This window comes from Cucumis melo, chromosome 12 (assembly GCF_025177605.1).
Source record: "Cucumis melo cultivar AY chromosome 12, USDA_Cmelo_AY_1.0, whole genome shotgun sequence".
Taxonomy (NCBI): domain Eukaryota; kingdom Viridiplantae; phylum Streptophyta; class Magnoliopsida; order Cucurbitales; family Cucurbitaceae; genus Cucumis; species Cucumis melo.
The window spans coordinates 27,850,334-27,866,229 of NC_066868.1; the positions used below are offsets into that span (position 1 = coordinate 27,850,334).

The 15,896-nt window shown below is 34.3% G+C and overlaps 3 protein-coding genes and 1 long non-coding RNA gene across 6 annotated transcripts; 2 read left to right on the top strand and 2 right to left on the bottom strand.

Moving 5' to 3' along the window:
- The first annotated feature begins 541 nt into the window (after positions 1-541).
- LOC103490217 (SNAP25 homologous protein SNAP33) lies at positions 542-3,035 on the top strand. Its single transcript, XM_008449750.3, has 8 exons — positions 542-636; positions 731-793; positions 906-966; positions 1,316-1,854; positions 2,020-2,113; positions 2,232-2,356; positions 2,561-2,658; positions 2,770-3,035. Exons 4-8 carry the CDS (start codon positions 1,393-1,395, stop codon positions 2,867-2,869), a joined length of 879 nt encoding a protein of 292 aa, XP_008447972.1. The 5' UTR covers positions 542-636; positions 731-793; positions 906-966; positions 1,316-1,392; the 3' UTR covers positions 2,870-3,035.
- A 2,547-nt stretch (positions 3,036-5,582) lies between these two features.
- Positions 5,583-9,372, bottom strand: LOC103489941 (transcription factor PIF7-like). 3 transcript variants are annotated; one of them, XM_051080253.1, is made up of 6 exons: positions 9,167-9,372; positions 8,014-8,524; positions 7,104-7,202; positions 6,870-6,935; positions 6,332-6,358; positions 5,583-5,894 (listed from the first exon to the last, which is right to left on the bottom strand). In XM_051080253.1, exons 1-6 carry the CDS (start codon positions 9,370-9,372, stop codon positions 5,781-5,783), a joined length of 1,023 nt encoding a protein of 340 aa, XP_050936210.1. In that variant the 3' UTR covers positions 5,583-5,780. The 3 variants fall into 3 exon arrangements, with proteins under 3 accessions (XP_050936210.1, XP_008447543.2, XP_008447613.2); XM_008449321.3 differs by having other exon boundaries at positions 5,975-6,358; XM_008449391.3 differs by lacking the exon at positions 9,167-9,372 and adding an exon at positions 8,932-9,081 and having other exon boundaries at positions 5,975-6,358.
- Positions 9,373-9,390: 18 nt separating this feature from the next.
- On the top strand, positions 9,391-13,288 carry LOC127144359 (uncharacterized). Its single transcript, XR_007816019.1, has 2 exons — positions 9,391-9,540; positions 11,208-13,288. It is a non-coding gene; the product is annotated as an uncharacterized LOC127144359 (long non-coding RNA).
- Positions 12,246-14,435, bottom strand: LOC103490088 (remorin). The gene is made up of 6 exons (XM_008449556.3): positions 14,051-14,435; positions 13,724-13,818; positions 13,294-13,566; positions 13,062-13,209; positions 12,805-12,886; positions 12,246-12,724 (listed from the first exon to the last, which is right to left on the bottom strand). Exons 1-6 carry the CDS (start codon positions 14,074-14,076, stop codon positions 12,524-12,526), a joined length of 825 nt encoding a protein of 274 aa, XP_008447778.2. The 5' UTR covers positions 14,077-14,435; the 3' UTR covers positions 12,246-12,523.
- Positions 14,436-15,896: the final 1,461 nt, after the last annotated feature.

Consider the following 15,896-nt stretch of genomic DNA (forward strand, 5'->3'; position numbering starts at 1 on the left):
TAGGTCATCTCGGGACTCATTCAACAAATCTCACAACAATTTCAACAATTTCAGCCAAGATTCTTCATCTACACGAGCTCAAGATGATAAAATTATCGAGATTCATCAAACAAAACCAACTGCATTAAGTTAAAATTTAGTTCTATATCCAACTTTAACATAAAACCAACTACATAATCTCTCTTATTTGTCTCGGTATGAAAATTAAGTTGTTAATCATTAAAATTTAAAGACTAAATTATTACAATTTTGAATTTATAAAAATTGAACTATTATTTACTAAATGTCAAAAACTCGATGGCTATTGGAAACTTTCGGAACTAAAAATGTTTCGCTAACCCATAATAACCATACTTTTTCAATAAAAAAATTAAAATTGACAAAACATTGATGTTTAAGTCTAATGGCATTAATGCACATGAAAGGGAAGACTTATGATCCGAACATGAGTAGCTATGAAATTATATAACCTTTGAAGTTTGTAAATTTTTTGGTTGTTAAAAGTTTTTAAAAAATTACAAATTTAGTTCTAACTTTTCGAACCTTTAAAAAATTCTCACCCCTGTTGGGTTAGAAAATTGCAACTGATGGAACCTTCCGAGCGTTTGAAGTGAAGCAATTGAAAAGCAATCAAAAGTTGAATTTCACACTGAGTTTTATTATCTATCGCTCTTTAATTTTTGACCAAATCCATCGACATTATTTGATTTTTTTTTTTTTAATCCAAAAGGTCAATTTAGCGGTTCATGAGGTCAAGGTTGTCTTCTTCATTGTTCAACTTCTTTCTTCGCAGGTGCCCCTTTCAACAATTTCCTGATACGCGTTTTCTTAATTGATTTTTCTTCTCATTGCCCTAGTCTTCTATTGCCACTTTAAATTCTACAATTGGGTTCTGATTTTTGCAGTTTATTTGATTTTGGGTTCGTGAAATAGTTCCATTCTCTTCGTTTTCTGAACTCTCTCAAGGTACTCGAGTTTTTCTTTTCACTTTTTCTTTTGTTTATTGGATTTTTGTATCTGGGTTTTGATCACCATCTTCCTCCTTCGACTTTTACATGATTTTCTTAGTTAACTTGTTGTACCCTTTTAGTTTTTGATCGTGCCATTAACTGTTCTGATCTTACATCCATCTGTTTCTTCTTAATTAGATCAATTTGTATCTAACCTGTTTGATGTTTTACTTAAACAAAAATCTAAATCCTATAACATCTCATTGGTCGTTTTAACTTTAATGAAATTGATTGTTTTGATAAATTTGTCCCTTGTTGTATTTTGTTTCTTCTGCTGACATGATTGTGGTGCCTTGCTTTTCCAGGAAAAACCATTAAGTTATTGGATTACTTTGTTTCATTTACATTAAAGCCAATTTTGACATTCTAGCTCTCGGGAAAAATGTTTGGTTCAAAGAAGGTTCATTTTAGGATAGGAAAACATAGTTCTACCCCAAACCCTTTTGAGTCTGATGATGATGTTAAAGCTAAGCAAAACCTGGTTTCTTCACAAAGAACTTCCTCAGACCCTTCATTACTGACGGAGAAGTTTAGTTCCAATCCTTTTGATGATGATCATGGACATGCCCCCTCATCTTCAAGTTCAATAACTTGGTCAGAAAGGAACAAGTACAAGAATGATTTTCGTGACTCAGGAGGAATAGAAAACCAATCGGTACAGGAACTGGAGAATTATGCTGTTTATAAAGCTGAGGAGACAACAAAAGCAGTGAATGGCTGTTTAAAGATTGCTGAAGAGATAAGGGAAGATGCTACTCAAACTTTGGTTGCATTACATCACCAGGGTGAGCAAATTACCAGGACTCATATGGTTGCTGCTGACATTGATTACGATCTCAGTCGGGTATGTTCGAACTACGGTTTGTTCACTTTTGAAAATCTTGGTGTTCCATGGTTTAGGAAATTACTAGCATTTATTTTACATGTATAATTATAAGCTCTATCATTTATTTTTTAATTTGGTGAATTACTTTCCTGAACCTTTTTCCTTTCATGAATGCAATATCAGGGAGAGAAGCTGCTGGGAAATCTAGGAGGAATGTTCTCTAAGACTTGGAAGCCAAAGAAAACTCGACCAATCTCGGGACCTATTATAAGCTCAGGTTGGTTTCTTTTCTTTGGGTTCACCATGATTGTCTCGCTCATGAGAATCCGAGTTAGATTAGCACTTGGTGAATTCTGTGCAACTGATCTGTTTATCTGCTTATGCATAATCTGTAGATGAAGTAAGAAGAAAGGGCAACCACTTAGAGCAGAAGGAAAGGTTAGGATTGACTCATCATAAGGAGCGGACCAGTACAAAAGCTGCATTTGCTGAACCTACCAATGCAATTCAAAAAGTTGAGGTTTGTATTTGCTATCTATGAACAATTACTTAAAAGCAGTCGTTGACATTTAAACAGGCATGAATTATTGTATTTGCTTTTTGCTTAAGTATAGTCTTTGCACAATCCTGTACCATGTTGCCCAAAAACCATATTTATCATTCCCAAAGCGCTGTATCATTCATCTCACATAAGCTGTGTGTTTCAAAATTATGCATGAAACAGGTAGAAAAGATGAAGCAAGATGATGCACTATCTGACATGAGCGATATCTTGGTACAGCTGAAGGAAATGGCTGTTGACATGGGTAGTGAAATGGACAGGTTTGTTTCCATCTTGTATCTTCCAGAAAAACTTGGATCTTTCTTGCAAGTGAAAAACAAAAAGACTAGGTGTACATTGGAAATTGAGATGACCTGTTGTGCTTATTACAGGCAGAACGTTGCTCTGGATCGTGCTTCTGTTGATGTTGAGGTGCTTGGTGACCGAGTTAAAGATGCCAACCGACGCGGTCGTCGTTTGCTTGGAAAATAGAGTTCAAGGTCCTCACAGTTGCAGATTGGCCGACTGATGCTTATTTGCATCTTCCATTTTCTTGGCTTTGTATTCTTTTTCCTTTGAGAAATAGATATTGTGTGCCCCCTGTTCTTGATGACATTTTTTTTATTTGAGATCAATAAATACTTCATTAGTACTAGAATCGTCCATTTTCGAATACGGGAATTTTTAACGATCCAAGTTCTGATGGGTCTAAAGTGATATGAACAAAGATGCAACAATGCCATCTTTATAAAGAACTAATTTAAGCAAACAAGTATTCTTCATACTTTCAAGCTGTTATGAGCTCAAACAAGGTCAAATAAGTTCCTGGAGATGGGGCCAATCAATTCTAGCCCAGATACATACGAAACCATTATGGTATCCGCTAAATCATTAGTCTTGCGAGAGTTGCAAGAGGTTAAGATGTTGAAATGCCTAAAAGACAAAGTATCGAAGTAACAGGTTGCCATCCAAGTCAAAGATAGTGTTTAAAACCCAGAAGAGAAAATTCAGGAATGCATCAGACTCAAAGGGAAAAAATCCCTAATTTTACTTTCGAAATTAAGCTCGCAAGAGAATTTCAGGATGGGATGGAAAAAAATTTGCTCATAATTAATAACAACAGAATGTCAGTTTACAATTCAATTCTCACAAAAATTCTCAAATACTACAAATTCATCGAACCAAAAAAAAAAAAAAAACAAAAAGAAATTGAAATCAATGGTTGACATCCATGATGCTCTTGACCTTAGGCGCGTAAAGAGAGTAAACAAGGGCCTGGCGCTTGGCAACCTCGAGCTGAGCTCTGCCGCCAGCGTAGGCGGAGGAGATGGATGAAGCGTCGGAGAGACTCTGATTTTCTCGGAAAGAATCAATGGTACGGCGTTTGATGTATTCTCTGATGTTGTAATCAGGAAATTGACGGGCCGTTCGCAGGAGAGAACGAAAGAGCGAGAGGATCTCAGAGCTCGACGGAGTTGCCATCGGTGAAGGAGGAAGAGCCTAGGGATAGAGATTATAATGTACATATATATTATATATATGGATGTATGTATATTAATGTATATCCATTCTAATATATGAGAATGTACATGTATAGTACATACATTAGCTATGTACAAAAATCACTATTTATTTTATCCATCCTTTGTTACCAAAATTTAAACAAATTCATTGGGCAAATCTGTTCTCATTTATCACATTACTCCATCCATTTCCACTCTTTTCCCAACCTTTTGTGTTGTAACACTTAGAAGCAATGAGTGTTATCTCGCTTTATGTTTTGCTTAGACAAAAAGTCGCGTGCTATCTCGCCTAAACAAAGCCTATGCTATCTCCCTTACTAATTAGATTGTGTACCGTTCAGCTTGCCTGGTCTAATCGCATACAGAACGACTCTTCTAATGATCAAATCGCCTAGTCAGATCTCGTTTTTTTTAAGACTCTCAGCTTGTTTAGTCAAAGTAATTGAATTATTTAAAAACAAAATTAAAACATTTGAAAATACTTTGTTGGTATAAAATGTAATACCATTATTACATTTCACATCGCCTAGAAATGTTGGCAAACCTACTTTTGTTGACCGCCTCTTCTCTTCCAAAACTTGAGTGTCCATTTAGGCACAAATTCACAAATGAATGTGTAGATATTTGAAGAGACTTCCGTAATGCTTTCTTAGCGATGGGAGACAAACTAAATTTTAAAATAATGATATTTTCAAAATTTTTGATCGTTGCTGCTTTAAATGTGTAGGGAAGTTCCCGATTTCAATCTAACACCCCAACCTTCATTTCCTTCCCTGATATCTCATTAGCCTATCGACAATTACACAATATCCCATCCTTAATCTCCACAGAAGAAAAGCTTGTCCACAGTCCACATAATGGGATATCATTTTCCATAAACTTGTTCCTATACAATAAATTCAATCAAGCTTTTTTCATTTTGACCATCATAGTTTTACTTTTACATTACCATAATCACTATCTCTAGCAGGTATGGGTCAAAGTCGAGTGAATTTGTTGGACAACAAATTAATACATTTTCGAACTGTTGTAATATAGTTTTATTTACTCTCATAACTATTTACTGTATTTAATAGAGGGGACAAAGTCAAAACCAATCATATTCATTTGGATAGAGATTGGTATAACTAGTTGAAAAGGACAGGGATGCGAGAAGTAAATGAAAATTCTAATTTGGAGAAGTCAGATGGGTTTGTCATTGAATGGAATGGACCATGTGCATAACATGGTGTATGCCTCTGATGTTGATAAACAAACAAACCAAGGACAATTCTTTCTTTAGGATAAACAGGTTGGATAGTTTTGTTATTTAATTAGTTTACGTACTGCCGTTCGTTATTTATATGCAAGTACAATATACTCATTTACTCTCTAAAAAACAACAGGATGAAAACAACATTACAATAATGGAAAACACTCTCATATTATCTAATAATTTCTGTGATAGAAGTCACTATGTGTGTAGCTCAAGACATCTCTATGTTCTATGATGATTTTTATGTTAGGCAACCAACTAAGATACTCTTTAGATCGGTCTGAAGATTCTTTCAATTTCCTAAATTAAGTAGAGAAGTGATCTAATGGTAGGGAATGGATTATTGTTCCATAAATAGCGATCAAGAGAAAGAAAAAACAACAGAAAAGTCTTGGCATTACTCTTCTTTTCATTTCAAACAAGAATATTCCATGAGAAATTTAATATTTATTAATGCAAAATCATGTTTTTACATAATCCAATACCGATAATTCCTCATAATCATGAAATACAGATATTTTCAAAGTTCAGTCCTTGTCAACTAAACATAGAACTTATCAACGAATAAAGTTGAGTGCGAGTGCTCCTGTTCTTATCCAATCTTTGAGTTGCTTTAGCGAAAACATTAATTTCCTTGCATATTGTTTGATTGTGTTGGGCTGCTCATTGCATTTGTTGTCTGATTAACTTGTTGGCGATAGAAAGCTGCCATTTTGTTGTAAATATCCATATTCATTGTCTGCACAAAAAAATCAAATTATCACATATGAAGAAGAATACAAGAACCAAAGAAGGGTATAAAAATCCAATGTCCGATACTTGGGCTAGAAAGGCACAAAATGGATCAACAGAGCCATTGGTGGCAGGCTTGGCTTGTGTTGGATCCTGCCTTGGAATTGCAGGAGGTAACAAGAAGTGGGGCGGAACAAATGCAGGAGGTGTAGAGGGCACGGATGTAGGATGGATGAGTGGAGGAAGTGCTTGCGGGGCTGAACGTGGCATACCGCTCATGTCGAGCATCCCCATTCCCATGCCTAGACCGACCCCCATGCCCATACGAGCTAGGAGCGACATTTGAAGTTGTTGCTGCATTCCTATAGGCATTATCATTTGTTGCATACTCCTCACACTCATGAACTGAACTTGTGCTTGAAGCTGCTTTAAGTATTCAATTACCTCATCCAACATCGAAGCTTTATCAGTCTGCCTTGAGCAATTGTTATAGAGTTCAACATTAGCTTAAATCCACAGTTGGACACTTCAACACTACAAAACCTCTATGGTGCAAAGACTCGAAACTTGCATACAATACAAAGAGTCTTAAGATATCCATATTTGAAAATTTAGAACAGGTAAATGGTTAAGATTTAAGAAGCACAAATACAAATATGAGACACTACACGAACACAACTACACACTATTATTTATATATCATTTTTAACCCAAAGAAAGTTCAAAGTAAATGAGTTGATGCACTTGTATGTTTAAAAAATTATTTTGATGTATTTTACCCACAAAATTTATTATTATTGTCATGTATGGGTGTTGGACTAACCAATGGTTAGAGTGTCATGTATGTGTATTGGACTAAAGTGGCCATGCTTCTTAGGTTAAGCTAGTCAATCTCATATCAAGTAGTATTTAAACGGCATCTACACGGAGAATCTTGAGTTTTTATATTGATGAATGTCAAAAAGAAGATATTCATGCATACCTTGCTTGCATTTGGCACCAACTTCTGCAGGGCTTTCATCTTCTCATTAATTCTGTCTCTCCTCCTCTATGCAAATAATATACAGCATGGATTTTGTCAGCATAATCAATGGTGTTGTATCAGTTCTTTTTGTAATTTAGTTAGCTCTTAAATACTACCACTTCCACAATAAAACTTTTCAAGAATACTGCAGACTTCCAAATAACAACCATGTCTTAGAGACCAGATTGTTACCCGTTCTGATTGATTATGTACAGCAGCAGCTCGACTTCGTCTAGCTGAATGAGAACGATTTGCTACACGCTTTGTATCTTGTTCTTCCTCTTGATTTTCCTGAACCATGTAAATATAGTACCAGTACATGCCATTTTACACTCTTTTTCTAGCTTGCCACTTATTAAGGATAACAGTAGAGTTAAAAACACCACAACTCAATGACTATTCTTATAAGTTACCATGACTTCTGAAAATCTTAAGGCTAGAAACAGAAAAAAAAGTAATTGTAAAAGTATAACCAATCCAGTGGCAAGGCTTATGTACATCCTCAAAGATACAAATCATCATTTTTTTCGGAAACAAAGAACATTCCAGTTGGTAGCTTGACTGTGCAGTAAAGTTTTCATCTTTCAAAACTAGCCTCTTAACAGAATTTCTTGAATAATTTTCTTGGGTCCTTTCCGGCTGAGATCAACCCAAGATTCAAATACAAACTTAACTTTTATTTTACATCGTACATTCAACCTATCGATTTTTATTTTAATTTTTAATTTTTTGGGGTTTCTCGGAAGGATCTTCTCCAGGAAAAAGAATGAGATTGTAGATAATCGTTTCCAAATCATATAATCTTTTATAAACTTTAATTCATTGTAAATATTAAAAATATTGTACTTTTGGAAATCTCGGCAGAGTAAATATTGTCATAAATAAATATTGTTTAGCATAACTCAATTAATAACTACAAACTTATGGTTTAAATCACTTGCTCTCAATTGTAATAAACAAATTAAAAATAGAATATTTCTAGACATCTTTTTGCTCCCCAGTTCATCAAACTAATGAAGATTGTACTGAACATAAATATTAAAATCGATCATTGAAAACTCTTCGAATGAAGAAAAACTATTACAACAAAATTAAAGATTACCGATTCAACATGACAAGCAGAATCTTCATCAATGGATTTAGTTTTCAAGCTTCGAGGAGAATCAAAGGAAGCCCATGTCATCAAAGTAGTCTCATTGTCCCTACAAAACGCTGCACTCGCACTTCCACACACACTGTGATCACCGTGGTCAACTTGCATAGTGTTGCTGTTGTTGTTGTTATTGTTGTTGCTTGTGCTGACATTTTTCCCACCATAATCGGAAGTTGATCGTGTTCTTTTTCTCGCCGACGGTTCTTGGTTCCCCCTCTCAACCCATTTCCCATTCGCGCCAGAGGGTGCGAGGGTGCGGCCAGTATGGACCACTGGCTCGCCTTGCTGGATCAAGTCTGGGCCTTGAGTTTGGAGTTTAGCTTGATTGACTACGGACTCCAACGTGTCATTGGCTCGGTTCCATGTGGGCTTTGGTGGGATTGTCGGCTGTAGCCCATCAATCCCATGCAGAGCGAGTTGCCCATTTTGCCATGTTAGTTCTGTAATTCCTTGCTTTGCCCTGAATAAGACACAAATAATATAAAAAAAAAATCCAGCTTTGTAACTTGGGTTTGTGTAGATAGTGATTTAAATGAAGAAAAAAGACAATAACTTGTATGAACGTTCAAGAAGAGAGTAAGTAAGAAATACCAAATGGGTGTGCTTAAGATATGTTTTTAAGTTAAAATAATACGACTGTCATGGATTTTTAATATGGGAAAGGATTTTCTAACCTTTCAACAAAAAAAGGAAAAGGAAAAGGGAATTGGGTTTTGTTCAGCAAAATTATTCAGTAATAAGTAAAGGGAAAAGAAATTATTAGAAAGGCAGTATTTTGAGCCTGAATTTAAAAAGGAAAAACTGACAAAAAGAACAAGAATGTCCTTGGCATCAGAGAATAGGGGTTGAAATGGATAAGAACCGTACATAAAAAGGAAAAGAACTTCAGAGGGGGAGAGGAAAAAAACAACTTTTTGTTTGCAAAAGGATGAATATTAAGGCAAAGCAGAAGAAGCTGTCATGAAGAAGTAACAATCAACAAAAGGAAATTTGATAAAGCCAGCCAGAGCATTATTTTTGTTCCTCCATATTTTGCGTCAGAAATTATTCAAAGCTTTCCATGAAGGAATTGAAATTTGTAGAAACAAAAGTGATATTTTACATTTGCTGGTAGAATGGGACAAGAGGTTTAGTGGTGGTACTGTGTTGATTCTTCTCAGCAGGCACGTGAAAAGATCTCTTTTCTTCCTCTTCTTCGACTTGCTCTTGTCTTTCGTGGCTCAGATTCCATTTTGGAACTACACAATGACTCATATAGGCTCTCTCTCTCTCTCTGTCTGTCTCTCTCTCCCCTCTCAAGCAACACATAAACAAATGGAACAGGAGATTTAGGGTTCAATTTTGGACAGTCTGTTATACCCTTGTCACCTGGTCCCTTTCTTGTGTTAATATTAGCCACTGAACTGGAGATTTTACAACAACTCTTTTATTTGTGGCAGCAGCCAGAAACCTGAGACACCTCATTGCTGAGTTGTGGTAATATTTCTTTCTTTTTTATTTTGTTAAGCTTTTCTCTTTTTCCTTCATTACCCACTAGTCAAACTCACTACCTGTGTTCAAAAAAAAAAAAAAAAAAAAAAAGTGAAGGAGCCTCTTCAAAAGAATACCATTACATGGAGGAGATGAATTTAAGTAAATCTATGCATCTGTTTCTAATTTTTAACTTGAAACAAACATATTGCAATCTGTAATAAGGTAGTTTATGATTCATAAAGTGGGTAGATGAATAGAATGGTGGAAAGAGAAGTTTTCATTTATGGTGGGTGTGAGTATAGGAAGTGGAATTAATTGGATAGCATAGGAATTTACTTCAAATCATTATCACAATAGTAGGAGTCGTACAAACTCCTTCAAATCATGTCCACATTATATATTTAATAATACAATTGTCAGTTTTGTACTTATCCAATGGTAGCCATGCAAGTCTTTCATGAGGGTCCAAAGGCTATTTGATTTATCAACCCCTCAAGTTCAATGGAACCATAAACCTGATTGATAAAGGGACCATGTTTATGTCAAAATTGAAGCTTTCATTTTTCTTTGTAGAAATAATCAATTGCATCCCATTCATCTAGACTCCAGTGAAATGAAAGGCTTCAACCAAAACTTGTCCTTTTCTAAGTCATTGAACAATCATTATGTTCTCTGTTTATATTGTGTAGATACATAGGAATATAGGATAATCTTTTTATTCCTCTGTTCAAAAAGGAGAAGTTGAAAACAAATAACAAAAAAAAAAAAAACACGATTCATTTAATCATTTTTCTAACATCATTTTGGATCACTTGAATTTTGGCAATAAACTTTCTTTATGATTTATTCTGCATGGTACCCTTTAAAAGGAATGATTAAGAACAATCATTTTAAGTTCCTTGTTATTCCCCATTCTTTCGTACTTATTGGAGAATGGTTTCTTTGGTTCTCTCCTAGCGTCGCAATGTAGGCAATCCTTTGATGAATTTTTGTATGTGAAATGAATCTACATATTCTAATGCAAAGCAGGGTGGGAACACTTAATTGAGTTAGGTGAATAAATAGACTAAAGGCTATAACTTGACACCACATGTTCTATTCTCTTCCAATTTAGTTTAGAAGTTGTCATTGTCATCATTTTTTCTCTATCGAGTCTTTCTTTAACGGCTGGAGCTGCACTCCTGTGAAACATATAATGCCTAAACAGCCATCAATAGGAGATTGTTAAATCTTCCAACAGCGGAAATTATATGGATACAAACATGTGATATCACTGAATGCATTAAGGTATTAGCATTTATGCGTTTAGAGTTGTTGAAGAATTTTCAAAACCATAGAACATGTATTCTATATTTATAAGTGAAATATTCCTTGAAGCATAAATGATAGATTAGATGGGAGCTTTGAGTTAATATAACAAACCCCAATCAAATTCGGTGTATCCTATACACATATTTGCATATTCACCAAAAATGAAATATACCCATTTATCTTGTGTGATACTCAGTTTTGGCTTCAAAACATTTTTAAGAGTTTATGTGGAGTAGTTTCATGCTTATTTGTTTTAGTTAGAAATTTAAAAAATGATAATTTAAGATATAACCACTAGATTTTCTCTAACTTCTAAGTATGGAGATTCACTTTTGCTGATCAATTCATGGAAAAATCAGATGTGACGTCATGGATTACCCTTCAGTTGGTAAAAAAGGTGGCAGATTGTGAAATTTGTTACTGAAACAATGACGGGTTAGACAAACATAGTTTAATGTCTATTTCACTGAAGCTGGCCTTGTAGTTGGGGTCCCTCTGTTGCAATTTACAGTATGGTTTCTTTGTCCTAACAGACAGGTTTGTCCACCCATTACAAAGCCTCACCATGTGTTATTCTTCTCAGATTCTGATTTATTTTCACCATGGAAGAATCTTGGAATTTGGTTGTAAATATTTAGAATTACTTGGGGAAAGGAAAGTAACATGTCCTAAGAAGCATTTTTCTTTTAAATTTTTGAAATATTTTGTGATATCATTCTACTCTGCCTGATCATCTGCTGCTTTCCTTTCTAAAATTTGACTGCTCATAGCTATCTTTTATGATTTTTAGCTGGAATTTCACAAGTTTTGTTGTTTCAATTATTCTTTCCATGATTCATCACATATAACTTACAACTAGAAATCATAAACTTGCTGTAACTTTTAAAAACAAACAAGTGAATTCTAAAAATCCTGTATTAATTTCCGTTCTCCTAGGATTTTTCATATTCGACTTCTTTAGTACTGTTGGATCAACAGTTAAATGCATTATAAATCCTAGAGCATAATTGTTTGCACTTGTGGATGAATAGAATTTAGACTTATATGTAACTGGTGGGAAAATTCAAACCAGGATCTCATATCATGATCCATGCATCTTTCCTTTGGCTCAAATTAGAATTATCAACGCCAATGAACTTTGTTAAAGGCCATTAAGATTTTTGTAAACTTGAGTGAAGTACGAACATTTGGAAGCATGGGGAAGAAAATTTAATAAAATGAGACTCCCCATTCTTTCAATACAGTAGTTCAAATGAAGGAAAAAGTGCAAGTTGTAATCAAAATGAGATAGATTTTCATCTACCGCTGTTGAAGCTAGACCCATCTTAGAAAGGGTGAATTGTGTTAGGATCTGTAACACAGAGAGGATATAAATGGAGAAAGGCAGAAATAACAAATATGTAAAAACCTTGTACTTGTATATTTTTTCTTCAATTATTTTATGCATGATTATTGTCTGAAGTGTTTAAGATTAAAGCTGTGCTTATCTATGTACATGCAATGAGATATATCATTCTTCGAGTGTTTGTGGCCACAAAGAAAGAAGCATACGATACAGTTTACACCACAGCACAATGACTTGAGAGTGATTTTGGATTAGAACTGGTTAGATGAAATGTAAGTAAATAGAAGTTGCATGATTTCATGTTTCTGTGTTCGCAAGACCAAATCTTTCTTAGTGATACTGGAAGCAGAAACACGTCACAGGAAGTCGTCCAGTTGATCTGATTCTGTTGGCTGTTTCTCTTGCTTTTTTCTCTTCCCTTTTTCTCTTCTCTTCCAGGTGTGCCCTTGCTCCCCCCGCAATCTGGTCAATTCGTGCAATGTTTTCATGGTAATATTGCTGGAACAGCGCCTTTTTGCGCTCCAATTCATCCTTCATTAACATAATTTTTTTCAATAGACCTTAAAATGTTTATAATACAGAGGAAAAGGTGTGGGAAAGTGTGGCCATACCTTTTTCTTTTCCATATGAAGTTTCGCATGCATTTTTTTCTCATTTTCCCAGGCAAGAATTGAAGCTTTTATCTTCAGATACCTGAAATATGAGATTCTCATAGATAAGAGCTAGATAAGAAAATTTTAGGTGAGAAATCTAGTGCAAGAGCGTCATGAACTTGAGAACTTGCAACTGAGGTCAACTTATGAAGATTGATGGATGCAGCAGCAAACAGAATATTAAACTGATAAAGCACTTGGTATTTAGTATATACCTTTTACTAATCCTCTCCATCTTATTTCTCTCCCACACATCTGCTCTACTTGGTATGAGGCTTCGTCTCGGCGGTGCCGGAGGTTTAGGAATTCCAGTCACTGATTCCCTCTTTTCCTGCTCCATTGGCCTCTTTATTGAAGATTGACCTAGTGTAATGAACATGAACATGAACATGAAATTTTTTTGTGAGAAGTTGTTATAAGAAATTTCTAAGCTTTATTTAAATTTACCAGGATTGGTTGTTTGTGTTTCCTTTTTAGATAATGGTCTTGTTATTCTGGGAGCAAATGCAGCTGTGTCATCTTTTCTACTTTTAACCTTTGTTATTGAGGCTTCCATGCTTTCTCTCTTCTTTTTCTGATATTGTAAATCTGTTTCTTCTTTAGAGCGAATTGCAAATGCAGCTGATGCAACTGCAGTTGCAAACTCTATATTCTTTGAATCATAATCCTCATTCATTTGGTTTGAAAAATACCATTGTAACTTCTTAGACTCTTTTTTATCTGGAAAATTGAGGGGAGTAATAAGTTTTTTTGCACTACAACCACATGGATGAAAACTGAAAATGCTTGATAGTTATAGCAGTAGTTTTATGAGGAAGCTTTTAATTATGTTGGTCAAATGATTAAATTTGGTGCAGGGAAAATATCATATCAGTACCCTCTTTGAAAGATCTTGTTTTTTTCTGTGGAATTCCGTCTCTAGGTTTGATGGTGGGATCCCTTTTTTGTTGTCCTGAATCAGAAAAACTCACTCTACAAAGCAGTCAATGATCATATTACTTTCAATATTCAAATAAAAGATGACAGAACCTAAGCTTCATGACTCTTGATCTGATTTGATTACTTTTTCTGTTTCAATGATAGTCGTCATGTCACTTTTACCTTTTAAAACTTTTTGAGCTGTAAATGATGAACTAGATGAAAAACTGATGAAGAAACATCAAATGTTCAAAGTGCGCTATAGGGATAGAGAGAGAAACTATACCTTCTTTGACTAGTCAAAGTTTCCATATGCTTAAATCTCTAGCTTATAATTTTCTGAACAGGATTTCACAATGAACAGTGTTTGATTTTGATATCTTTCAAATTTCTGAAACAGTTTCTGAAGTTTATATGTATCTCTATCTTTACACAGGGAAGTTGTGAAGCAAAGGAAATGCCTTGTTTGCACACAACTCCATTATGAAGCAAGGGATTGTCTTCTTCTTCATCTTCCCCATACACAAACACAACTAGTAATTTGATAATGAGCCTTAATTGAGAAGTAAGTGGCTGTTTTGAACATGCCAATCATTCTCCCTTGAAAACCCATCTGGGCAAAAACAAAAAGGCTAAAAGCCATCTTTTTGAAGTTCTTTGTTTCATAACCTCAAAAGCAGTCAGCCAAGTTTGGGAAAGAAGACATTAGAGATTGAAAGAATATCCTCTTTCTAAAGCTAAACTTGTAATTATTCCTTGTTCCTCATAGAGGGAATGGTGTCGAGGATTTTCAAGAAAAGTAATTTTCATTCTTTTGGATTTGAGACTCCTGATAGTTGAGGTATCCTCTTCTATATTCTTTTAGCTTTTGTTTATTCTTTTATGTTTCTCGATGAAAGTTCAGTTAAGAAAAAAATGTCGAAGTCTTTTTTCTTTGGTTAGCAAGTGTTCGAGTTAACTAACGCGTGCTTCGGCTAATCTCACAAGACAACTCACTTGATCCTTTAAATATTTGGATGTCCGTGGAATATTAAATCTTCACTACGCGGTCACCATAAATTAAACTCACAATCTTTTAGCCCTTTATCGGGCTCACACTCTTTATTTATCATTAGATCAATTCATGATTACTGTTGATAATAGGACGCACTTGAATAGTTATATTCTATGTTGTCTCATACCCACGAGGCAATGGAAATAACTATTACTTGATATATGTTTTCGATCAAAGTTTTGAGAACCAAATAGGGAATGTTTTTAAAAACTTTTTTTTTTTTTGCATAGACTATAAATTAAAATAGAAATGAATAATGATTATAAGATGAAAATCATTAAAAAATTAAGTAGTTCTCAAATAATTCTTATGAAATTAAAAAACAGACAACTTGAAGTCTTAACTATAAAAATTAAAGTCAAATCCCATTAACATAGACTAAACTTTGATGAGCAAAATTTCATTGGATAAAGACAATAATGTGATAAAATACTACTCTTGACACGTTACACTTTTAAGATTCCATGATATGTACATATAAGGTTGCAATAACTTCTTATTACATGAACAATAGACATCTAGCAATGTCTCAAGGTCATGCGTAGAATGAATTTCCAAAAAGAGATTTCGAATTTCTTTTTCTTTTAATTTCAAACGTTATCTTTAAATGAGTATGACGACGGAGTTGAAAAAAATGATGTTTGGCAGATGAATACTACGATGGAGTAGATTTGTTAATATGATTCATGCACATGTTGTAATAGTAAAGGTAACATTTGAATTAGCTAGTGATTGGTGCATTGGTTGTGGTAAGATAATAATTGGAGTATGATTGCTATTTTTTTTTCTAATTTAAATAATTTAAAACCAACCTTTGATGTATACTTATGAATATATTATAAAGTTTGAGAATTAATTAAGCTTTTTAAAACTACATTTGACACAACCAAAAGGGGAAATAGAAAATTAAAAGTAATATTCTATATCTATCTAACACTCAACTCTTTCATTTCTTTTTTTGGGGATAAATCCAATACTCATTTTAAGAGCTTCTTCTAACTATTTAATACACTTCTTCACATTCTTTTTCTCAAAAATGGAAAAACCCCAACTTCACTGTCCTTCCTTTGTCACTACC